The 25619-nt window shown below is 40.9% G+C and overlaps 2 protein-coding genes across 4 annotated transcripts in view; both read left to right on the plus strand.

The window, feature by feature from the left end:
• Nucleotides 1-26: 26 nt before the first annotated feature.
• Nucleotides 27-16550, plus strand: LOC133110404 (nucleoporin SEH1-like). Of its 3 annotated transcripts, none has more exons than XM_061220491.1 (9): nt 27-737; nt 3633-3683; nt 4926-5072; nt 6121-6332; nt 7653-7751; nt 7867-8007; nt 8850-9004; nt 9782-9935; nt 13657-14436. In XM_061220491.1, exons 1-9 carry the CDS (start codon nt 450-452, stop codon nt 13736-13738), a joined length of 1329 nt encoding a protein of 442 aa, XP_061076475.1. In that variant the 5' UTR covers nt 27-449; the 3' UTR covers nt 13739-14436. The 3 variants fall into 3 exon arrangements, with proteins under 3 accessions (XP_061076475.1, XP_061076466.1, XP_061076482.1); XM_061220482.1 differs by lacking the exon at nt 13657-14436 and adding an exon at nt 15668-16550 and having other exon boundaries at nt 28-737; XM_061220498.1 differs by having other exon boundaries at nt 29-737; nt 12991-14436.
• Nucleotides 16551-18441: 1891 nt separating this feature from the next.
• Nucleotides 18442-25619, plus strand: part of cep192 (centrosomal protein 192) — a 46314-nt gene continuing 39136 nt past the window's right edge. The window contains exons 1-8 of the mRNA XM_061246485.1: nt 18442-18789; nt 19746-19940; nt 21217-21327; nt 22427-22587; nt 23044-23105; nt 23616-23748; nt 24201-24316; nt 24465-24554. Coding sequence (XP_061102469.1) covers nt 19774-19940; nt 21217-21327; nt 22427-22587; nt 23044-23105; nt 23616-23748; nt 24201-24316; nt 24465-24554 — 840 coding nt within the window. The 5' untranslated portion in view covers nt 18442-18789; nt 19746-19773. The remainder of the gene's footprint in view (nt 18790-19745; nt 19941-21216; nt 21328-22426; nt 22588-23043; nt 23106-23615; nt 23749-24200; nt 24317-24464; nt 24555-25619) is intronic.

The raw sequence follows: 25619 nt of genomic DNA on the forward strand, positions 1-25619 counted from the left end.
CACACACATCCACCACGACAACTGAACCAACATTGTGGTTAAGTAGAACGATGAGTATAATCGGCAGTGAAATGCAAATCCTGTTTTACTCAACAAACAATTTAGACCCAAATGGCTAATTTTTCAGTTTTGTATTTAGTCATCAAGGTACTCCTGTAATGATTGATTACATTCTGGAGGCGTTTCATAAGTAGCCAACAGCAAATTAATTTATATGATGCAGTTCATGTGGAAAAACCAATTCGAGTTTTTTTTTATCCATGTCTCATATATTCTGTGTTTCATTGTCAATACGTGAATCACTGCTTCAGATAAATTGCATTTATCGCGATGTCGTACATTATGGAAAACATACACACTCAGTGTTCGGGGAAATTAAAAATAATCTGTCCTAAACCGTTAAAATAAAATATTTCTGGAGAAATCTGCAAGTTTACTACAATGTGTGGATGCCCTCTGCTGGTCATATAATCCGATATAGGAAAACAACAGGGAGGCGCCAGTTGATTAAATGTGGACGTGAATCTAGGTGCTCACACATCAAAACAAAACATTTATGTCTTGAAATAAAATACCAACCTGCTTGTGTCCAATCTCCTAAAATACTCGTTATATCGAGCCTCAAGATGTTTGTTGCCCGGAGCATAGCAGCGGATCACAAAGATCTAATTCATGATGTTTCGTACGATTTCCACGGCAGGAGAATGGCGACTTGTTCTAGTGACCAAAGTGTAAAGGTAAGTCACTTGCATGGTAACGTACGTGATAGTGAAAGTTGTATATGCAGCAATATCGTTTTCATAGTAAACGAACGAAAGTCGTTATATCCATGAATATTAATGTAAACAAAGTAACTTCGCTAACGTTACAGATAGCTACAGAGCTAAGGCCTGTAAACTCTTAAACGTCACGGCTGCTCTACAAAGGTACTATCACAACAGACTGGTTTTGATATTGAGCTAGCTATCTAAAATGGTCCACCAGTAAAAGTATTTTAGCCACACCGGTTTTAGATGTGTTTAATGTTTCTGAAATAATCGAATCCACCAAGTTTAACGTCAGTTCGCTGCCTTTAGCTAAGTGTAGCTTCGGCTATTAACCTTACGCTAAAAGTGACGCATAAAACAGCTAACAGTTAGCTAGCTACCTATTCAACTTTGTTCAAAAAAGGCATACAACAGGGAAAAGTACGCTTGTTCAAAAAAACATAATCCATTTAGTTTGAGCAAATGTGCAATAACAATTAGCTAAAGTTAGTAAAACAGTGATACAGAAGTAGTGGACTAACATTTGCTTCGATCATTGCATTTTTTCATTTACATACAAGCATTTCGCAGCACATTGTCACAACTTAGCTGATACTTAGCTAATTATCTATGTATAACATTTAATTATTGATGAAAGCAATGTTTGAACTTTTTATGGAATATGAGTAGGGCTCCCCCTTTTTACACCTGAAATTTCTGACACTGGTTTCTGGGTAGGTATAAATGTGCCAAAAATGACCAAATTTAATATCGGTCATATCTCATCTAATGTTATTAGTAACGTGCTTGTCTTTACACAGTGGGGAAGTGTTCTCCTATGACTCATTTACAAACTAAAAAGTCTGTTTCCTTTTGGAGATATGATCCCCCAAAATTGGTCCCTGTTGGAATAAAAAGTGCATGTATACGGACATAAAGATTTAGGACACTTCTTTACAAAGTTATGGAAATCATAATACCCTGCAATTTTCAGGAATTTTATATCTTATAATTGTCTACCAACACACATAAACAGAAAAATCCAACAGGTGCTGTGGTGCAACCTCCTGGAGTTGGCATGGAGGTTACTATGTGTAAACACTACTGTAATCTACATGGTCAAACCATAATGTATAAAAATGCCCTTTATTTCAAGCTGTTAAAAAAAAATCTCAAATTGTGGAGTAAGAGGCAAATAAAAAAAAATGATCGGTCTTTGTCCCAAACATTATGAAGGGCACTGTATAGACCAATATTGCTATATAATGTATAATATACAATAAAAGACTATGAAATGAAGATTGTTGCTCAGTTCAAAAACTTGCACATTGATTAATTCATTCAGTTAATCTGTTAGGAAAGTATTTTTGTAGCATACGGTCTTTAGATGAAAACTGTATCCTATTTGCCGCCGCTGCTGCTGCATCATTTACGGTACTGGGATGACCCCATGCAGAAGTGAAGTTTTGAAATTTGCATTATCCCATTGCAAATTGATGAACTGTAGCTTATGAATTGAGGAACCAAGAAGTGTAGGGTATCCAAATCGTGAAATGCAAATGCAACTTTGTGGGGGAATGAACAAGCAAATTATTTTTTAAGTTTGTTAACTTGTTCTATGTCTCCCATTCAGACCTCTAAATGCACAGCCTCTTGTGTTTCACGGGAGGACCTGCAAATATATATTTTTAATCCTGCAACTCTGTAACTCTCTGTAACTAGGGCAACGATGATGTTGACACAGAACTGATAATAGCCTGTCATTCTCTTCAGCATATTACTGTTTCAGCTATATTACATATTACATATTACAGCTTCCCCACTGTGTCTTGTGAAACTATTTTGGTTTTATTCACCATCACCTCTTACCAAGTGTATGTATGTCTTACCAAGTATTGTTGCCACTGACAAAGTGTATGTATGTCTTACCAAGTATTCTCACCACTGACAAAGTGTATGTATGTCTTACCAAGTATTCTCACCACTGACAAAGTGTATGTATGTCTTACTAAGTATTCTCACCATTGACCAAGTGTATGTATGTCTTACCAAGTATTCTCACCACTGACCAAGTGTATGTATGTCTTACCAAGTATTCTCACTACTGACAAAGTGTGTGTATGTCTTACCAAGTATTCTCACCACTGACCCAAGTGTATGTGTGAAAGTTAGGTGTGTCGGCTATGGGACAAACCCCTTTCCCTTATTGATTCAATAAGGGACGCACATTTCATTTTTCAATACTGGACCATGCTGTATTACAAGGGACGGTTGGCAACTCTAAATTTGAGTGCCCAACGTTCTCTTAGTTCAGGGGTTCTCAAAACATTTTCGGGGTTTTCTTAGTGGGTTTTTGATCAATTAATGTTGAAATCATGTTATTAGCTATTCGTTTTTCCATTAGTGACTCTCACATAACAGTGTAGGCCTGTCGACTTATCATTTTACTTTGTTTGAATTATTTGCTTCCCATTGACTTGATTGGTTTCATTGACCAGGTATCCACGCCTTTGGCAGTTATTTATTTCCATTGTCAGTCAAAAATATTCGGGTTAATTTATTTTTAACCACTTTTCAGGAAAATAAAGTCTTGATTAGTCTGAGTGATTGAACATGAATAGGTGGAATTTATGCTTCATGGAATACATTGCCACCTCTGATAAAATAGATTGTTGACAGAGTAAATCATCCTTCATCAGACATTAAAAATTGTGTCATTCAGATTAGCAGTTTGTTACAATTGACCGACTGCATTTGCGGTTGGAAGGAAAACCTACCTAAAGAGGAGAGGGGCCAAGAATGGCTTGGGAACTGTATGGTGGCTGAACCTGTGACTTGTGGCTATGGTAAGAAAGACATTTGAGCTGGTCTTTGCTTGCCCTTCAGGTTTGGGATAAAAGTGAGAGCGGAGAGTGGCATTGCACAGCCAGCTGGAAGGTATGTCGTCCCATCACACCTACACATGTTCACTGCATTCTTAACCATGCCACTTCTGAATGAGGGTATGCACAGGGGCGCAATAGTCTGTGAGATATTTCTGCTCTGATGCATAAGGGAATAAAAACTTTAACATTTATATTGAAAACATGTAAATTAATGCCTGTGTCAATATCTTCAAATGAGCACATTTATTCTCTATATGTCTCTCAGGGAGGGTTTTGTAAGAAAATATTGTATTAACAAAAATACCCAATTTTAGTTTTGTTCTCCATTTATATTAGACTAGATTCCCATCAAGTGTTAAGGCCCTGACACAAGCTGACCTACGGCCATTGGCTTGCTGTCAGCCTAACACCAGCCATACTGCTGCGTTTACATGGTCGCGTTATGCAGTTGTCAGCAAACCAGATATGCAATGTATTTCAATGAGACAGCAACAGGAAGATTTGCCTCAGCCTGTGTTTCATACCACATACCACTGTTTCTGATGGAACCTTCCATTGATAGCTCAATTTTCTCAGATTTTACTCTGGTTCTGTAGTGGTGCGACAAATGGATGTGTTTTTTTTTAAGATGAAAAGACATGCGCTTTTGTTGTCCCTGTTGTCTATTTTCTAGCACAGGTAATGTTAAATTTATGAGACTAGTTTTGTCCTTTCACATTCATGCTGTATAGTACTAAGCGCTTTTCCAAAATAATAAAACTATCTCACCGAATCACCATTGCAATGTTTACATGATGTTTACCACGTTCTGTGTCCCATCTGTAGCTTATACAGCTGCAGTTATCACCTGTTCTGCATTAACGCATGATATAGCAGGGTTTTTTTTTAAAACCGTTAACGCTATTCCTGCGGTGTACCATCCGCGCCAGTCTGATCTTATCAGCGACTTTTCAGCTGATTGGATCGGAGGCGGAGGCCATTGGTCAACCTCCTGTCTAGTTTGGTGGGAATGAGCATAGTTGGTGGGAATTAACATAATAGATAGGTGGGAATGAACATAGATTGGTGGGAATGAACATAGAGAGGTGGGAATCAGCATAGATAGGTGGGAATGAGCATAGTTGGTGGGAATGAACATAATAGATAGGTGGGAATGAACATAGATAGTTGGGAATGAGCATAGATAGGTGGGAATGAGCATAGATAGGTGGGAGTGAGCATAGATAGGTGGGCCGCTTATTACACAATAGGGTGAATGCTTGCAGCTGGACTGATGGAGCCCCGCTCTCTGCAGACTCACAGCGGCTCCGTGTGGCGGGTGACCTGGGCCCACCCGGAGTTCGGGCAGGTGCTGGCCTCCTGCTCCTTCGACCGCACCGCTGCCGTCTGGGAGGAGATCGTGGGGGAGTCCAACAACAAGCAGCGTGGACAGAGCCACTGGGTGAGAACCTCTGATGCCATTATCACTGGCATATTAATCAACCAACCAATGAATGGAACAATCATGACCCTCATGACCCTAGTGTCAATTGTTTACTTTTTAGGGCAGCTTTTATCGATGAATATTGCTGCATGTTTGCCAACCTGCCTTAAAACAATGAGCGCCTGTTGTCCATATATCCAAGTAGCGCTTCTTTCAGTTGTTTGATAACCAACCAACCAACCAACCAACCAACCAATCAGCCAATTAATGTTTGGTCAGAAGTTTTTTAGTATACGAACAACAATCATAAGTTTGTGTCAAAGTCCTCTGGCATATTGACAAAAGGGCCACATGAGTGAACATCTCCCATTCTGTTTCTTGTGATTGGGATGAGCATGAACAAAATTCAATGTAATTCAAAATTCTAGCTAAAGGCTTATCTACAATAAACAACTTAAGGCTAAGTATCAGTGATCACACACAACACTCTTCCCACCCTGTGATATTATCTGAGAACCGAGAGAGAGAATCGAGGCTCATAAACCAGAGGTTGAAGGGTATTAGGCATACAGGGCTCTGAGATATTTGTTAGTTGTCTTTATGGATGGGAAATTGCTTTGAAGCATCCCCATCGAAAGCTTAACTTCAGTTAAATTCTCAGTTTTGCCTTTCTCAGACCTTGGCAGATCAGGTCCAAGGATGCTTTGCATTTTTGGCTGCACTTTGTTATTAAAAGAGGCTGGATTCAGGGCAGACAGTCAAATGTGTATTTGAAATGCCTCAACTGAATTTTCCAAAATGTTAAAAACACTCCTGCAGATCCATGGGAATAAAAAAAATCAACTAAAACACATGGAATGTAGAATTTTGTTCTAAGTATTGAGGAACATTAAACATTTTTAAATTGTCAGCTGGGACTCTACTAGCATATCAAGCTTGATAGTATTTAATCTAAGCATTTGGCACTGTTCTGATTCCTTGTCAGGTTCCTTTGGTCACAGCTGAGCTGCCGTATAATTCATGCTAGTAAATATGGTCAATTCTGTCCCCCGGCCCACCCTGCTAGATCAAGCGCACAACGCTGGTGGACAGCCGGACGTCGGTGACGGATGTGAAGTTTGCTCCCAAGCACATGGGCCTGATGCTGACCACGTGCTCGGCCGACGGGGTGGTACGCATCTACGAAGCGCCGGACGTGATGAACCTGAGCCAGTGGTCCCTGCAGCATGAGATCTCCTGCAAGCTGAGCTGCAGCTGCATCTCCTGGAACCCCTCCAGGTGCTGTCCCGTTACGTCACATTACATTACAGTTATTTTGCTGACACTTTTATCCAAAGCGACTTACAGTTGATTAGACTCAGCAGGGGACTATCCACCCCCTGAGCAATGTGGTGTTAAAGGTTCACCAGCTGTGCGGATCTTATCGTTGCAACGCTGGCTTGAACCACAAACCTCTCAGATCCCCAGTGATGTACTTTAGCCACTAGGCTACAGGCTGCCCCCCTCCCTTTGACCTCCGCTCAGGCCAGCCTATACCAGCAACCCCCTCCCACTTGCACCGTTTGCCCTGCAGGTCCAAGTGCGACGGGTGCTTTTGGTATCCCTGCTTCATTTACGCAGGGGATGTGTCACTAAAACCTCCGAAACTTCTATGTGACTACAACTTAAGCTAGCTAACTAGCAGACTATAGCTGTCAGTAACTACAGCTGCAATTCTCTGCTCAACGGCTGTTATTCCGAACCAGTTTTTGAGCTGATGCCATTCAAATTAGTGAGTAGAAAAGTTTTGCTTTTCAGTGTGCTGGGTTCTGCCCTTCGTTTCCCTGCAGTGTTGAACAGAAAATGACACCCTTGATCCCTGCAATGCAGCGCCGGGCGTGGTTGCCCCTGGTCAATGCTCGGTTAGCTTGAGTCTTGTATTGTTGGCGTGGCCCTACTCAGAGATGGAGAGCTGACTTCCTCACGCATCGCTTTGTCATGGCAGGAGTTGATTGGATGCGACTGAACAATCGGACCAGGTTAGCCGTCAGTTAATTGGCTGGAAGAATAGTGAGACCACTGTTGGGTGTGAGTCTAGCACCCAGGCGATAAGTTCTTAGCAGTTGCCAGTTTGCAATATGAAGTTATTTTAAACACAGACCTCTCTGTCCATGCTGACAGTGAGGGCCATCCCCAGATCAAACCTTTAGTAGAATGCAACGTCTCCTATGAGGAGCTGATCATAGAAAATGTCCCTGATATTCTCATTATTTGCAAAAGATTCTGATTTTAAGACTTGTAGGCAGTTTAGTAATAAATAAATAAATAAATAAAAATACTCCCCAAATGATATGCACTGCAAAAAATTAAACTAAAAATAAATCAGTCTTAATGAGCGTCTTAGTCTTATATTAGATTTCTGTAGCTTTTTTGCTAAATGAGACCAAAAAACTATGAGGTGAGAAAGTTTGACACCTTTCAAGATTTGCCAATGGGTTGAAAAAAGCAGTAACTTAAAACAAGCTAATATTTTCTTCTTGAGAGAAATGAAATTATATCTTAAGTCTAATTCGGCCATTTTTTGCAGTGTGCTTTTAAAATTTATGTTGTGCCCCTTAGCTCCCGAGCCCACCCCCCAATGATCGCCGTTGGCAGCGATGACAGCAATGTGACATACGGTGGAAAAGTTCAAATCTACGAGTACAACGAGAACACAAGGTCAGTACCGCCGCCTCTCTTTGCCTCTCCCGGCCTGTGCTCTTTGTTATGTGTATGTGAGGTCTGTCTGGTGTGTATGGTCCGGTCCTCTGAAACTGTGATTTTCCTCCCTCAGGAAGTACGCCAAGGCGGAGACGCTGATGACGGTCACGGATCCTGTGCACGACATCGCCTTCGCTCCGAATCTCGGGCGGTCCTTCCACGTGCTGGCCATTGCAACCAAAGATGTCCGCATCTTCAAACTGCTGCCCCTACGGTGAGCAGATCGCTGCGGTTCTGAGTGTGTGTTCCTTCATCTGGAATGAGCAAAATTCAAGGTTGTGAAAGTGCTTTGATTTTGCCCAGTGCTTGAAGGTTCTTTATTAACAAGTCAACTAATCAACTACTTTCTCCTTGTACACATGGCTAAAGCTTTTTAGTAAGGCTTCAAACATAATGCTGTGATGTCAGGTAAGGTAATTCTGTCATTCTTCCTGGGCAGTAACTTGAGATACTATCTGAACATGATGGTCATGGATATGATGACCAAAATCTCCCTACTGCCTCCTGTCTTGTCTCGCCAAGATGAAGTTGTTGTAGCTGATAAGCATATTTCTAGTGACTGTCTGTGAATCTGTCCCATTGCAGGAATGGAAATAGCACTCCAAATGCATTACAGCCTTAGCCATGACATGTTTTAGTACAGGGGTGGACAATTCTGGTTCTGGAGGTCCAGTGTGTAACCGTGTATGCTGGTTTTTGTTTCCACCAATTACCCTGACTAAATGAGCTAATAGGCGGCACACCCCAACACTGGTTCACTCACTGTAAAATGTTTAATATACTGACACGAGAACATTCATTGGCTCCCATTGATGTGTTCATCAAGAGATGTAGCTAAAATGCCAAATGGTGTAAATGTTAGGGCTAATTAAGTCATGAAGGCCAAAAGTTGGCATAAAAACGAGAAATGGATGCAGCCCTCATTGCCCACCTCTGTTTTTCTAGAAGCTTCACAGGGTTAACCTGCTTCTAATGAAACCTGGAATGGCCTGATCGGCTGTGCGACGGGAGCACCACCTTTACCGTTTTAATGACCTGCCGATTGTGTTCTGGCAGGAGGGAGACCAGCTCCACCGGACCCACCAAGTTCGAGGTGCAGCTTGTGGCCCAGTTCGACAACCACAACTCACAGGTGTGGCGTGTGAGCTGGAACATCACCAGCACCCTTCTGGCGTCTTCCGGGGACGACGGCTGCGTGCGGCTCTGGAAAGGTGAGGAGGCCCGGGCGTGGTCGAGCGTGTCTGCTCATCTCACACCACCAAACCCCTGTTCAGTATACTAGAAGCTCCAGTATGTTTGCGTGCTGTGGTTCATTTATATGGGATGGCTGCAAGCTACATTGAAATGACCAACTCATCTACAACTGATATCTACTTCGAAATATTTCACTTTCTCATTGAATAAGAGTAAGAGTAGGGCTTAATTTTTTGTATTAGAGGATCAACTCATTCCAACCACACTTTCAATACTATCCACCTGCATATTTGCCAGTAGCCATGAGGTGCTTTTGCCACCAAACATGTCTGGTGTGTAAGACCAAAACATTCAATTTTGGTCTTATCTGACCATAGTACTCTCTTCCATTCATAATTCCAATGATGTTTGCCAAACTCCAGATGCTTGGTTTTGTTTATTGTGCTCAGTAAGAGCTTTCTTCATGCCACCCTTCCAAAGAGTTTGTTGGTATGGAGGTGACCTTTTATGGTTCTTTTTGAGACTTGGTGACCCCAAGATGCCACCAGTCTCTGCAATTATTAAACTGTGATACTTGGGTTACTTGTGGCCTCCCTCACCATCTTCCTGACCGTCCGCTCAAGGTTTTGTGTACAATACAACTTCAGCTCAGATTTAGAGATGAAGAAAATGTCTTATTAGGGAAGACCTATATTATGACTGAATTGTGCAGGGTTATGTGAAATTAGTTTAGACGCTAGACCGTGTTGACTGTGTTCAAAACCTGAAAGGACATGTTTGTTTTTCCTTGCCAGCAAACTACATGGACAATTGGAAGTGCACGGGGATCCTGAAGGGAGATGGCAGCCCGGTCAATGGGTCGTCAGGGCAACCCGGGATCCTGAACGCCTCGGCCGGGTCAGCGGCCCAGGGCTCTCAGAACGCCCTGAACGGAGCGTCGGCGGGAAGGTAGGTGTGGCGCTCTGTGGCCACGCCGGGGTGGAAGACTGACACCGCTTTGAGCAGGGGACCTCCGCACTGACCTCCGGGGCCTACTGACCACACCGCACATGTGCAAAGAGCTTGGCGTCCAGCAGGAGTCACTAGTTCTGTCCACATTTTCATTTTTTCGTGGCGACACTGAAACCGAAGCGTTTGACGAGGATATTGAAAACATGCAAAAATGACCAAACCGTTTAAATGTATCTCTTTTAAGCATTTAAACCGTATTCTTTTGTAATTAGTTGTTAAATTCCATGTGTTCTTGGTATTCAATGTTTTTCACAGTACCACCATTGGCAATATAATTCCCTGTTAAAGGATGGTTCACGTTTTTTGAACCCAGGTCTGATTAGCTACTCACCACTCACCAGCTACTGACCACCCCTACACCAGCTACTTGAGGCAGCAGAGTTTGACCCGGACTCCCCAATTTATCGCACAATTTGTGGTATCTCAGCGGACCTGGGTCTAAAAAATGTGAGCTATCCCTTTAAAATACACTTATAGGCACTGGAGTTAGATCTAGGTCTGATGTAAAGTGGTGAACCAGCAAACAGTGGAACACTACTGAAATCATGAAAGAGTAACTGAAAGAAAAACCTTCATGCAGCTGAGTGCAAATGGTTGATCCTGGGGCTGAATTAGGGGATATTGTACTGTACAATAATAAAATAATTGTTACCTTATCTTAAAGTGCAAGCCTCCAGCCTCCCTCCTGAAAACCGAAATAAATGGAAGAACACAATTGGGGAGATTGTAAGGGCAGTGCAACCGTCTTCTAAGTATAGGATGTGGAAATGACCCATAGGTAGTCATGAAAAACCATAGTGTATTTTCTATTCAGGCAATAGTTAAAACATGTCAACATTCGTATATTTTATTTTGAATAAATCCAATCTATTGATCGTGTATATTTATTAGTTATCTTTTTGAGATAGTATTTAACAAAGGTAAATCATACAAGACTTTTTAGTTTGAAAGTTTGAGGCGATTTTGAGTTTGAGTTGAACATAGCTTTGCTATGTGACCAAATTGCAAATTAGTCTGTTCACTCATTTCAAAAGTTCAGTCATTAAGCCGCTGTATTTTAGGCTTCCATTTAATCACAGCAGAAAGTATAACTTTCACTGAGAAATTGAGCTGGAAATGAGTTAAAGAGTAAGTTTCACATGAGAAGACCGTGCCATCATGTACCTGATGCGTTTACCTGATGCAGCATTGCTTTGTGCTTTGTCTGCCTGAAATTCACATTCCAAAAAAAATCAATATTGGTTTATTGTACAGTACTGTAACCTCCATATTTAGTTCTAGTCTGTGTTAAATATGGGGACTGATTTCTTCACCGCTATGTGGATAAAACAGACCTGTAATATGTGTTTACATTTGGTGTCCATTCCATTTATTTGAACGCACTCCTAATATATTTAAGAAAATGAATGAGGTGATATTCTTTTGAGTGGGTTGCATAGTATCATCAAATTAAGTAGTGATTGAAAGTAGAATTGGATATTTAGACGTTTAGGTATCATTGTCACTGTTTTAGTTCATTATCGTTTAAATCGCAGGTGTCAAACTCAAGTCCTGGAGGGCCGTAGTGTCTGCTAGTTTTTGGGATGTTCTCGGCACCTGTGGTTCATTCAAGTCATTGATTGGCTAAAGAATCCACACACCTTGTTCTCAAGGCCTTCATTGACAGCTGATTGGAAGGAAACTCTTTCAATGCTAAAAGCACCTACTGTGTTCTTTTGGAACGAGAATCCATGCCATGTTTTTTTATGTATGAATGTTCAGTTATGTTGAAAAACTTTGTAAATAAATTTTTATATATCTAGCAAAAAACCTTATGAAAACAATCGCAGAAGGCTGTTGTATATATTGTTATGGGGTTTAAATGTTTTAAGATTTTAATAAATATGCACTGTATTGAGAATCATTATCACACATTCTACTCCAGTGATGTGTATTGATGCAGTCTTTGGTCATGCATGGCCCCAGTCGGAGAGCTTTTACTTGCACCCCGTACATTTGAATTTCCCTGAATTTGCGGCCATTCTATCTTGAACCATTTCCCGCTAAGGTCAGCTGGCAGGCAGATTCTGCACTGCAGGCAGGTACTACATGTTCCTCTCTTTCTGAGAACAATTCAAGATCCTCACATGAAAATACAAATGCTGCTGTGTAGTTCCACTTTTGCCAAGCATAATATGATAATATTTATATACTGAAAAATAGAAGAATTTGCAGGAACATTGGTTTAGCTGTCCAATTACATATTTCCTGATGCTTAGCATTGGCTTTAGCAGTAAAGTGTTTTTTTTGTTTTTGTTTTTTAAACAGTGGTCACATGGTGTTAGATTGTAGAAATGAGACCTGATATCAAGTGTGACCTTTATGCCAGTTTATGCCTTTATTTATTCCTTTGATTTTTGCCAAAACAAAATGGAATGATTTAAGCTGAAGACTTCACTCTAAGGCACCCATGTACGCAGCTGTGTTATAGCACTGAGGACAAAGGCATAAAGTATTTTTCTTGTTGCTGGATAAAGGTCGCCAAACTCTTTGCACTGTGAAAGAACAGCTGATGCAGAACATGTTAATGCTTATTAACTGGAGTGGAGCCCACCTAATGTAGCAAGCTATCGCCCCTATGCTTGTCCTATGGGCAGCAGTGGCTGTGTTGGCCTCAGGCAGTGCTAAACTTTGAATTGGCTTCATTTAAAAAATCACTGCTATGGTTGCAAGGGTGATTGTTTGGGTGTTTGTCCTTTGTCAGACACTTCATGAGTGTGTTAACCAATCAGAAATGTACATCCTGAGGAATATAACCCTCCCACTGGGCCTGTTATGCTGTTAACCAGCTTATGATGTAAATTTGCTCTTGTCCAGGATAAGATGGGTGAAGCTTCATTGCTGTGGAAGAGGCTTATCCTACTTAATGGACAATTTGTATCTGTCTTTTGTACCCCTGTTGAATGTGTATACCATACCATCCATAATACCCAGGCCTTCATTTTTCTGGTAGGATTTGAGGACCCTCGCAAGCATCACTTGAGAACAATTCCTGAATGCTTCAGCTGGTGAAGGCTCTTGTTATGAGTGCATGCTCAATTCTACAGCCTTGATAACACTAGTTTCGGCCTGAGTTGTTCCAGATAAAGAATTGTACTGGTGTGGAAGCACATTACCCAATTGGCTGCTCCAGAATGAAGAAAAGTTCTCCATCCCCCACAAAAATAGGATTTTTAAATGTAGTGATACACCAATGCTCCGTACTAATATTTTGACCAACATGAATTATGGATGTTGTGTAATGCTCAGAAAAGCAGGGCTAATGTGCTTTGTTCTTGATGAGTTTTTCTGAATGCTAAAGAATTGCAACATTGCTTCAAACTGCCACTAAATATTGTCACATTTAACCATCAACTGTGCATGGAACTGCAGTAACCTTTTCAAATGGACAATCATAACTCAAATTGCAAAAATAATCTTTTTAACATGAGTATGTATGGAATACTCAGAACACGTAGGATGTATTTTGGAAGGAATCACCGTATAGATATTCTGTTGTCATGGTGCATTTGTGACTGCATGATTTTTTGTGATAAAGATGTATATTTGTATTTGCCTTGCGTTTGATGTGCACAAACACACTGATTTTTTTGTTTTGCTGATTGTGGCACGCTCACAGGACTGGAAAGAGAACTCCCTTTTCCACTCCCCAACGGCGAATGACCTATCCAAAGGCTCACCATCAGCCTGCATACTACTAAACTCAGACACCCTCTGTTTGTCTCCAAGGTTTTGCTTTTGACATGGTCACATGGTCTGCAGACCGTTATGGATATGTTCCATCACATGATGGGTGACACACATGCGGCTGACAAGAGTTGTTGTTTCAGTAACCCAAGATGGTGTTGTTTACATTTAAACTACTAAAACACTTTCACGCTCTGGCTCACTTTTTTCAGTTTTCCATATTCCCGTCAGTTGACACGTGTCTAGTAGAATGTTTGTGAAATTTATGCTCTTTCTGTTATACTAAAAGCACGTGCTGCATTCTTACAGACTGTCCATCATGGAAATTTGGACTGTTTGGGGAATAGATTTTTTTTTTTTTTTTTGAGAGTGAGGGGAAGAATCTTGGGCTGGGGTGCGCAACAAGGGCCAATCCGTTTCAGGATTTTTTGCCAACTTCTGGTCTTAATTATTTAATTGACTCAATCATATCTTATCTGACGTGTATGAATACCAGCTGCAGATGTGTTTTACTGTGCTTGAACCAGGGTAATTTATTGAGCTCTCAGCAGATTAAAAACAAGGTGATTGGTTGGAACTAAAACCAGGAAGCAGAGTTGTGCACCCCGGCTCTTGGGTAACAAATAATTGGTGGTTTCGAGTCTCTTAAAGTTTTGTAGATTCCAAATTAATTTATATTTTTACAATAAAGTTTTTTCCCCTCCCATTAAAATGCATTGAATCTGCAGTTTGTGTATTGACTGTAGTGTTAGTTTCCATAGTGGTGCTGTATCAGATCTGCGCATAGAAGATTATGAAATAGATTTATATGTCTGGTTCCTCTTGAGGGCAAACTCATCATGGTCTGAACATTGTGTGCTTTGTCCCATAAAGAGCACTAAAGCTAACAGAGGTGAAGTAACTATCAAAGGCAGCCAAATATGGTCTGTTAGACAAATTGGAGCGAACAAGAAGAGCATCCAGTATCAGTATTTGAAGCAAATTTAAAGTACATTTGTAAGTGAATATGAAGCGTATATAATTACAAAGTAATGATTATAGAGATGACTGTAAGACTGTGCTGGGACTCTGAATGCTAAGCTAGTTTTACATTATTGCTGTTGTGTATGCCCCCTAATCACGAGACTCGTTATTTGCCCCTGTTGTGGACGGAAACATCCATTTCCAGCTAACTTTACCATCTGAGCCCATTTGGATGTGTTAATTCCTTAAATGAGAGGATTGGCAGCGTGATGTACAGCAGTTGTTCCCAAATTGTCGGAATTGACAGCCCACTTAACGACTGAATACACTTTCACTGTAGCGTCTTTATTTAAAATGTGGCCTAAACATTAGTGGCTCTTGCAGGAGTGTTACATGGTTGAAAACAAGTAAAACTTTGGAAAGTCTTACATTTTCCTGTTGCAAAAGAAAATAATTTGCCACGCCCCTCGTCCGTGCTCTGCTATTTTAATTGCCATATTTAATATGCTAGTGCGGGGCAATTTAATTTGACTGGACATGAATTCTTAAGTATGTAATATACCCCAAGTTAAAAATAAAATAAAAATCTGTCTCCCAGTCCACTACTGAGTGACAGTTTGGGGACTACTGGTGTACAGAATATTCAGCTTTCTTTTCGGAAATGTTTTGTAAGTTTTTGCCATTAATTTGTCTCTATGCCTTTTGATGTGTTTATGTTAACCATTTTGTTTGCATGCGGAATTATTTATTCCATATTTTGCTGTATTTTCTGGAATCTGAAGCTCTCCCAAGTGCTTCCTTGCACGTTGTGCTGCATTTGTCTCGTTCTTGCTTTTGGTCAACATTTCACCCTCTCTTTTCCTTCATTTCCTCTCTCCCTCTGAACGCACGGACTCATCCTCGTCATTTCTACCTTTTCTCTTCCTGTTGTTTCTCGTCTTCCTTTTTGTTTTGTTTGTTTTGGGTCTCCGTCGTTACAGGTATTTCTTTCCCCCTCTGGACCCACCATGGTCTGGGTCACGGTGCGCTGACCTCCTGCCTCCTCCGTCTCTTATTGAGCAGACCAGCGACGATGACGCCCCCTTACCACAGCCGTCTCAACTGCGGAGACGGCGGACCCTAATCCCCTTGCCAGAAAGTGAAGGGGAATAATGGGGTTCATAGTTAATAAAAGTAGACATTCTGGCATTGCTCATGCAAAACTAGCAGCCCTGTGTTTCCCTTCCCTTCATGATTTTCTTTGGTTCCTTTATTTTCTTGACATTATTATTTCCCCCAACCCCCCCTTGCCAATTTCTAATTTTCTCTGGAGCACCCAATCCTTTAGATTCAGGCTGAGGGTGTCCATTTGCGATGAGGACGGCGCTTCCTGTGCAGTTGGCACATTCCGGCTGCTTGAGCCTAATAAGGCGGAGTAGTTGCATGTCCATGATAAGGTGGCAGATGCCATGTTGGCTGAAACCCTGCCTGAGCTTTCTACGGGGCTGCCAGTCACAGATGTCACTGGCACAGCTGGGATAAGATTCCTCCTGCTTTAGCTGGACACACCACCTGACAGTCAGTTTTATCCCCCATAATTCTTGTTGAAAGGCTGCTATTTGGCAACCAGTGAAACCCTCATCTTGTGTGCTGCAAGTTGGAATAAACATCCCAGAAAAAGGGCTGCTCTTTAAGTAGCTCTCCAATGAATGTTTTTCACCCTTTGGTGGTAAAAGGTACCCACAATTGAATGCACTAAAAATCTGTCTCTGAACTAGTTCTGTTTTTGTTCTTATTATCAAGTAAACAACTCATACCACCTACCTGCATTTCAGTTATTATTTTGATTGTAAGTTGTAAATTAAATCTTGAATTTAGTCTAAACATTCATTGTATATTAATTATGAGGTCATAAACACATTACTTTGAAAAGTTGAACTCTTTTTCTATATGAGATCAATGCTTGACTACGAAGTGTGGTCTACTTTGGATTCCAGGATACCAGTGATACAATGTCTTGTTTATGATGCTGACCATCTGAAATGTTTTCCAACACTGAGTAACAACCAAATTACGATAGAAGAGGACACAAGCTGGAAAGGTGGAAAAGCCAGGGGCCATAAAGTAAAAGTCCTGCCTTGTGTTTCTTCCACCCATGAACTCAGACAGCTGATTTCACTCGTTACTTTTGCCTCTTGGCTGAAGAATTGTGCTAATTATCAAGTTCAGTGTGATAATGATCCACAGAAATTCAACCTATTGAGGACCCAGCTAATGTTTCCTATCTAACACACCAAAGAAGTAAGAAACGTGTCAAACTGGCGGGGCAATCTGAAAGTGAGAAGACTGTTTAAATAGGGTGGACCACTATTCTTTCTGAACATCGCGTTTTATCGTAAATAAATAATATGTGGCCGACACATTTTCCCTATGTGATAAATTTATGAGTCCACATCCTCTGAAAAAAGTAATTGCACAATTAATTATTAATTAATTACTTTCTTTGTGCATTGAATAGAGAAACTAGCTAAACATATGTGTGAGCTATTCACAAGAGGATGAGTCCATGTCGTGTCCCAGAATTACTCTCAAACCTTCCCAAGCAATACATTTCGTTTTGCTGATAGCCTATGGGACCAAACAATAGTTGTCCTCTTGCCTGCACCTCCGTTAACAACATGTCGCATTAAGATAATTATTTTTGTTTAACTTGCTGTTCTTTTATTTGTCATTATAATTTGCCATTATATTTATTCCCTTATGTTTTACCGCAATATCACTTGGCATGGTTTTACTGCCACTTAAAAGCGACTTAAATAACATGCACTAAGCCACTAGGATGAAATCCACGCCAATTCTATGCATGAGGACTATATATTTTTTCGCCTAGTGGCACTCAATGTTTTGTAGCCTCACAACGACAAATATAAAGAATGATTCACTGAGATGGTATGAATTAGTGTTCCTGAATAGCCAATGACTTATTTTTGTCTCATGGTTCCCCTTTCCGCATAACAATGTACTTCAGACATTTTGACATTTGAAGATAGGAGAGTGCCCCTCCAAGACTGGTGATTCACTTTTTTAATGCTGCATAAGGCAAGATTTCCAGTTGTTCAATTCACTATGGAAGCAATATAAGCAAAACACATTTAAATAGTATTGTTTATAAAACGCACTGTGCAGTTAAACATTGCTTGTTAACCGAACCTAGTGGATTTTGAACAGCTGTTAAATCGCCAGATACAGCAAATGGGCTGTGCTCATTTTGGCTCTCATCCAAGATATGGAATGTGTCAGGAATCTGAATGGTTATTAATTCTGCAACAATTGGGGTACAGAATGATAAGCATGTGTGCAGCTTCTGCACGCAAAACTACAGAGCGATGATCAGGGCGTGTGCAAAAAACTTTTAGTGCAATAATAAGAGATTGTTACTACATTACTGCTTGCCAGTTTTCACTCTTGCAATATCATTAAACTTGCATTGACTCGTGTTTCTTGATTATGCATCTAATCATTCCGCTATCGCTAGCAGCAGTATTGATGTTGACATAGTATTGGCTATTTCAAAAGTGGCGTAGTCGTACAAACGGGATACTGTAAATTGACAGGATAAACGACCAAGTAGACTACATATTTTATGAGTTATTACATTGTAGTCCAATGAAAATGTGACTTGCCCATGTTCTCCCGCCTACTTATAGTGACGTCGGGAGGCGGGCTTCCTGTGAATAATCCTACCGGATGACTCTCACACTTGAGTGGGCAATGATCTGGTTTGTTTCGATCAGTATGCAAAGCTGATAACTGGAAGAGAGAAAGCCGCTATAGTTTGAAGTTTTGGCGGTTGAGAACGGGGTTGATTCTCCACTAAATCAAAATATACTACCTAAATATATTTATTTAGCTGTAAGTATATCGCGTAGGTGTGCTGCTCAAAGCAACTTCAAACAGAGTATCTAACTTAGTCGAGTGGTTTTTCCACTTAAAATAGCTAGCGTTAGCATGCTAGTAGTTTCCAAGCTAGCTAAGTTAGCTGACTAGTTTTTGGCGTTGCAAACTGAGCAAATCTTGGAGTTGGTCATACTCTAACTTCTTTCTGGACGGACTGGAAACCAAGGTACGTCCATAATCACAGAAAACAAACCTTGGCTTTAGCTAGGGATGTGTCGATGGTTGTTAAACTGTCTAAATTACCGATCGAGCTTGCAAAGTCATTTTTGGCTTGCATTTTGAGTAACTTAAAATGTTGGCTAATTCGCCAACAACAATCTGAGCGAACTATTCTTTGCAACGTGAAAACTTTGCTCAAATGAAATGGCTTTGTTAAATCCATTTAACTACTTTGTGTTTCTTGACTTTGCGTTGGATGAGGAAGACTGCGAAATAACTTTACTTGCAGCAAAGTTTGGAAACTGTCTTTAGGCTACTGGCAACACTGTTGCTGTTAAACCTTCCGTTAAGTGTTCTCTGCAAGTTAGCCTGTTTATTAACGGGTTATCTTTAGCTCCTTCATCAAGTTGCGTTTTGTGCCAATTTAGCTCCATAGCTTAGATAGTTGATGACTACGCTCGAATTGCTCGAAGTAATAACAATCATGTGATTTCCACAATCGCTCGGTCTTCACCGAATCCGACATTTAGCTCCATTTTGCACGCTTCTGTCAACGTAATATTGCAAGATAATATTAATTGATAGAAACAAATTAAACGAATTGTGATTTCTGTACTTATTTTATATAATTGTAATCTGTAAAAATAAAAAAATAAACTACACTGTTCACGAAAATATAACAAATCAACTCGGTGCTGAACTCTGGAATATCTTTATTGTGCTCATCATATGTTACGAAAGAATGCTATGTATGTTCTGTATGTGCAGAACTATAGGATATAAACTGGCTGTTTAGGGCATCATTCATTTTTTCTTCTTATATTTGAAGTTCATATCACTCTGGATTCATGTTGAGTAAAGCAATACATCTATGCCTATGGTATATTGAGTGAGACTGAGTGATTTTAAGTGTTGTCATTGGACACGGTCGCCTTATTTCCTCCTTTGTTTGATGATGTCCAGCAGGTGAACTGGAGCCAGCAGGCCCAAAATGACAGAGAGCTTCCACAACATTGAAGATGAGCCGTTCCCCAGCTTCCTGTCTGCCTCACTGGGTAGCGGCAACGCCACTCTGGGGAACGTGACACTGGGCTCCAGGCTGGGGGTGCCAGTGGCCGCTTCCACCGTGGCTAAAATTAGAGCCGGAGCTGACAACAGGTGGGGCCGTGCTGCAGGACAGCGCCTCTCTCGTCCCGTAGCTTCCTGTCCTGTCGCAGGAACGAGGCCTCGAATGCCCTCATTTCCTTTTTGGTGGAGGCCAAATACAAACTACTGCGGAGGTACTGGAGGAAAACACTGATGGCAGGAAAAAGTGCAGGTCACTGATTAAAGCAAAGCTGTTTTTAGCTGGCTTATACTGTGGTAGTTTGTCAGCTTCAAAGACAGTGAGCAGCATAAATAAAGATGGTTCTAAGAATCTAATTATACTCTTTTAAAGCATTAGTTACAGCCCTGACTACACATGCATATACACTCAGTGGTCACTTTATTAGGTACTTATTTATTTGACTTAATGGTTTGCTGCTGTAGCCCATCTACTTCAAGGTGTTGTGTGTTGATTGTGTGCTCAGAGATGCTCTTCTGAACCAGTCAGCTTCCTGTGAGCTTGAACCAATCTGGCCATTCTCCCGACCTCTCATTAAGGAGGCAATATTGTCCCACAGAACTGGTGCTCACTGCTTTTATTTTTTGTGTTCTGTGTAAAGTCTTGACACTGTTGTGCATTGAAACCTCAGGAGATCAGCTGTTCTCGGTCAGTGTCACTTAGATCACCTTTATTCCCCATTCTGATGTTTGGTCTGAACAGCAACTGAACCTCTTTACAATGTCTGCAGGCTTTTATGCATGGAATTGCTGTGACTTGTTTGGCTGATTACATATTTGCATGAACAAACTAGTGTACCTAGTAAATTGGTTACTGTGTATATAAATGAACCAAAATTGGTAGTGCTAGAGCTAGTGATGAAAGGTAAGCATAATCTGCCTGCCAATTAAATGCCAGAATACATGCTGCTTTATTTTGCACTAATTGCAGCTCATGAGTGATTTTGAAGAGTGAATCGAGCACTGCAGTAGTCTGTCCTGGTACAATGTTGCTACTTTGTGCTAATTTCCATGTGTTGCGTCAATAATTGGGAAAGACCTAACTTCTGGTGATAATGTACTTTTACTACATTTTTCATGTAGCATATTCAGGTAAAATATATGGTCTAATATCTTGTAGAACTTGTGTAAATTAAGTAACAGTTTCTGGCTTTTATGTGGTTACTTTAATAATTTATTTTTATTAAGTTTATTTTTCATCCTACTCAATTTTCCGTGTTTCTCACTAAATTGAGATCTAATAAGGCATTGAGGTATCTGCATTTGAGACGACTGGTGTGATTTAAAAATATTTGTGTATTAATAACGGCACATCTATAAATGTTTGCAGAATATCTGATATCCAGTCATCTTATCTGGAGGATGGACCGCTGTCACTTGTCAACTCTCAGTCCTTCAGTGGAGAGAGGGGGAAGTTTGCCCTGAGTTTCAAAGATGACCTGTGAGTGTTCATAATATGCATAATATACAATATACTTCATAATATACTTTAAAATGGTACTAATGACCCACATTTTACATTGCATGCAGCATTTTGCTGTACAGCTGCTTTGCTGCGCCTGCATGTGGCCAAATGAATGGTAGCAGATTGGCCGTATTTTTCTTCAGATACAGATGCAGCATGTGTAGACAGATCCGTTGTTTTATGCATCTGTTCTATTTGTTTATATTTCTGTCGGTGCCAGCTTCTGAGCACCATACACTTCGCAGTTACTTTGTAGCATACGATGTTCATTGGGAACTATATAAAATATACAGCCTCAAAAAGTATTTATGAGTTAACACATTGTTCGGCATTACTGTTTGTTCATTCTGTTCAAAAATGTATGAGGAAAAGCTGATTGTCCTGGTGGAGAAACAAAAAGAGCTATAGATATGACCCACAGAACCGGCTGTACAAAGACAATATTTAAAAAAACATGCTATTTGTGGAGTTTCACCTCCGATGCTGTTGGAGCTTCTCATTTATTGTTGAAAATATGCCCAACTAACATCAAAACATAGTTGCTACAGTACTTACTTTTGTTTATATAGCCTACAAAAAGTATATGCCACATAAAAATGTCGTTGGTGTGAAATATGGTGTCCTTGCTGTGCTGCAGGATATGTGCTACAGTCTTTCTGTGTACGGTAAAAAATGGGGGTACGACTGAAAACACAGTAATTATAATTTGTCTGCATATGTATGCATGTGTCAGACCTGGGTCAGGTAATTATTTGAAATAATTGAAGCATTCAAACACCAGTAAAATTCCTGCTGATGTTCAATATTACAGGTATAATAATAAAAGTGTTTATTTTCAGCAATATTTGGAAGAGAAGTGTATGATTGTGCAATTGTTTGTAATTTATGAGAATTCATATTTGTAATGTTTTTAATTGGAAAAATGTTTGTTTTCAAATTTTGCTGGAATCTAAAGATTCATGGAAATGAACAATATGAATGGTTAAAGAATTAATTAGCCAAATATTACTCTGTGTCTGTACGTACAGTATATGTTTTAAATGTGTTTTTCTATATATTTTTTTATCTCTCATAGGGGTGGTGTGGATGACTTCATTGCTGATCATCGATTGTCAGACCTGTTGGTTAAAATCCAGCTGGATGAGGGGGAGTCCATCGCCGGACTCAAAGCTCCCACACAGGATACTCCTTTGCACCTGGACCCCCCTGCCCGACGTGCTTCTGAACACGGGGACGGTATGCAGAGCGCATGCTCATAGTCGGCCCGGGTGACAGGCCACCATTCGGCCTGTTTCAGCGGGCTTGTTTTTGTCTTTCGGCTGCTTAGCAGTGCCCCTTTCATTCTTTAGTAAGGTTTCATATGGCAGAAGTGCTGAGGTTTCCCTGCCGAGTTCATGATAAACTGAAGTATTCCATTTTCACCGGAATGTTCCTGGTGTTCATATTTGTCACAGCAAAGTAAAGTGGTAGATTATATGAAAGGGTGCTGTAAGTATTTAAAAGTCAGTTATTTAGTTTGCATGAATGCTTGTTTGTGTAACCTTTTATTAGCAATAATGCTTTACTTGTGAGGGAACAACATATTACAATCCCCCTCATTAATTAATCGGTCAGTTAAGTAATTAAGTAAATTAACTATAATCAAGGGAATGATGTAAGCATACTTATTGGATGTCTTGCTTCTCGTTCCAGAACTGTCAACTGGACTAATTACATTCTCTCACCTGGGAGCTAAAGATGTTACGCCTGTGAAGGTATCGGTTTTTGAATCAGTGAAATGTTGAACTTGAAACAATTCATTCCTCTAGAGAAAGTGTAATGTCAATGTCACATGCATACAATATAAAATGTTTTGTTTACACCAAATTAAATAGGTAACAGATTACAAAAAGGTTTCATTGGCAGGAGCTAATGTAGTTAACCAAGTACTGAGAAGTTGAACATCATTAATTCATGTTAACAACATTAGTTTGTCATTTCATATTGGATTGGAAAAAAACGGTTAATGTATTTGTTCATGGTTAACTTATCAGTTTACTGTATGTTTATTGGATAAATATTAATGTAACTGGTATATTAGTTGGTTGTAAACAAATTCATTAACTAATAAAAAGTACCTTTCATGCTAAAGTAGTGTATTTGTATAATATATTTGTATTTATTCATGTTATCAACTACATTAGTTAATGCCAATTCATGTACCTTATTGTAAAGGTTCACCGTGTAATGCAAGTCCTCAGAGATTTTTATGCCGCACCCCACAGGGTAAATGTGCTCTCCCAGAGTTAGAAGAGGAGGACACTTCGCCCAATGAGGGCAGCCTCAGCGGCAGCATCTCCAGCTTTGTGGCCAATGAGAAGCTCCTGTCTGTGTACAGCATGAACAGCGATGCCACAGGTGCTCCCGATCTCTCCCAACACAAATACGTGACGTTGTAACCACAATCTCTCGCCCAGGAGAGACATGGCCGAACAAAGCGTGGCATGTCAGCTTTTTTAAACTGATAGATTTTACGGTGCAAACTGTATGTAATAGTCTGGTATTGTAATTGATTTCAGTACAATTGATTTACAGCCAGCTTTTCACTTTGTGAGTGGCTTATATTTCAAAGATATGGAACCAAAAGTAAGCAGTATTGCTCTGAAATTGGAAAAAAGCAATGAAAAAAAAAAAACGTGTGAGTGAGGAGCTGGATGTGGTTTGGCTCTGTGTTTTCCTGGTTTGTGATGCGAATGCAATGCGTTTATTTGGCCTGTAAGGTTTAGAGGTTTTTGTGACTGGCGTGTTTGCTCGCTAACGATGTGTTGTTGTGAGATGGGTGCCATTCCTAACCGGCCTGCGGTCTTTAGATGACGACCTGGACATGGAGCATCTGCAGGACGACGAGCTGGAGCTGTACTTCAAGAAGCTGGTCCCGCCCTCCATGCAGAGGGGACGGGTGGAGGGCCAGGAGATCCCTCCCGCTGTGAGTCTGTCACATGACTGTGGGGGGGTAGAGGGGCTCTGTCTGCCTTTCATTCATACAAAGCACATAATCATTTCCTCTATCTCAGTTCTTATGTCATTTACAGATTTTTATTCATTCATTTTTCTTTTTTCTCTTCGATTTCTAGGAGCAGACTGGAATTGTGGAAAACTCATCTCAGCCAGGTTCCGCTGAACCCGAAAAAAACAGATACAACTTCCTGGATGATTTTGATCAGGTGGAGGCAATGATGTTGTGAACTATTCCGAAATTTAATTCATTGTGAAAGTAATTTTTTTTGCTTGTATACTCATTGACCACTTTATTGGATATGTATTAGACTTTCTACGTGCCACTGTTGTAACGTGTGGTTAATTGAGTTGCTGTCGCTTTCCTGTCAGCTTGAACCAGTCAGGCCACTCTGTAAACCTGAGAGGCTGTGATACTCAAGCGATTCCGGCTGGCACCAACGATCATTCCACCATCAGTCAGTCGGATCAGATTTGTTCCCGGTTGTGATGTTTGGTTTGAACAACAACTGACCCAATTTACTGTGTCTGCATTGGGTTGGGCGGCACGGATGGTGCAGTGGGTAGCACTGCCGCCTCACAGCAAGGAGGTCCTGGGTTCGAATCCCCGTCGGCCGGGGCCTCTCTGTGCGGAGTTTGCATGTTCTCCCCGTGTCTGCGTGGGTTTCCTCCGGGTACTCCGGTTTCCTCCCACAGTCCAAAGACATGCACGTTAGGCTGATTGGAGAGTCTAAATTGCCCGTAGGTATGAGTGTGTGAGTGAATGGTGTGTGTGCCCTGCGATGGACTGGCGACCTGTCCAGGGTGTATTCCTGCCTTTCGCCCAATGTATGCTGGGATAGGCTCCAGCCCCCCTGCGACCCTGATCAGGATAAGCGGGTTCAGATAATGGATGGATGGATGGATGCATTGGGTTGCTGCCACACGGTTATCTGATGGGATGTTTGCATTAACAACCCGTTGTATGGGTGTACCTAATAAAGTGGTCCCTGAGTATGTGTGCTTGTTATATGGGTAGCGAGGGTGCTGGTTGAAATGCTATCCCTGTCTGACCAGTTGGTGTTGGTGAAAAGGTGTCCCATTGTTTGATATTGAATCTTTGTTTGGAATGTGGAACGGACGCTTGGCCGTTGCGTGAGACGCATTACGGTTGGGATGGACGCCAAGAAGGGCAGCACACACACACACACACACACACACACACACACACACACAGACACACACACTTCCCAGCATTGAATCTGGGGGGGCTGTCTGGTAGTTTTCGGTCTCAT

This window comes from Conger conger, chromosome 1, assembly GCF_963514075.1.
Source record: "Conger conger chromosome 1, fConCon1.1, whole genome shotgun sequence".
NCBI classification, from domain to species: domain Eukaryota; kingdom Metazoa; phylum Chordata; class Actinopteri; order Anguilliformes; family Congridae; genus Conger; species Conger conger.

Coding starts and splice junctions, on each gene's coding strand:
- LOC133110404 (XM_061220482.1), top strand. CDS start 450: ATGCCCTCTGCTGGTCATATAATCCGATATAGGAAAACAACAGGGAGG. Junction 5,073..6,120: donor AGCGTGGACAGAGCCACTGG/GTGAGAACCTCT, acceptor CCACCCTGCTAG/ATCAAGCGCACAACGCTGGT. Junction 9,005..9,781: donor CTGCGTGCGGCTCTGGAAAG/GTGAGGAGGCCC, acceptor TTTCCTTGCCAG/CAAACTACATGGACAATTGG.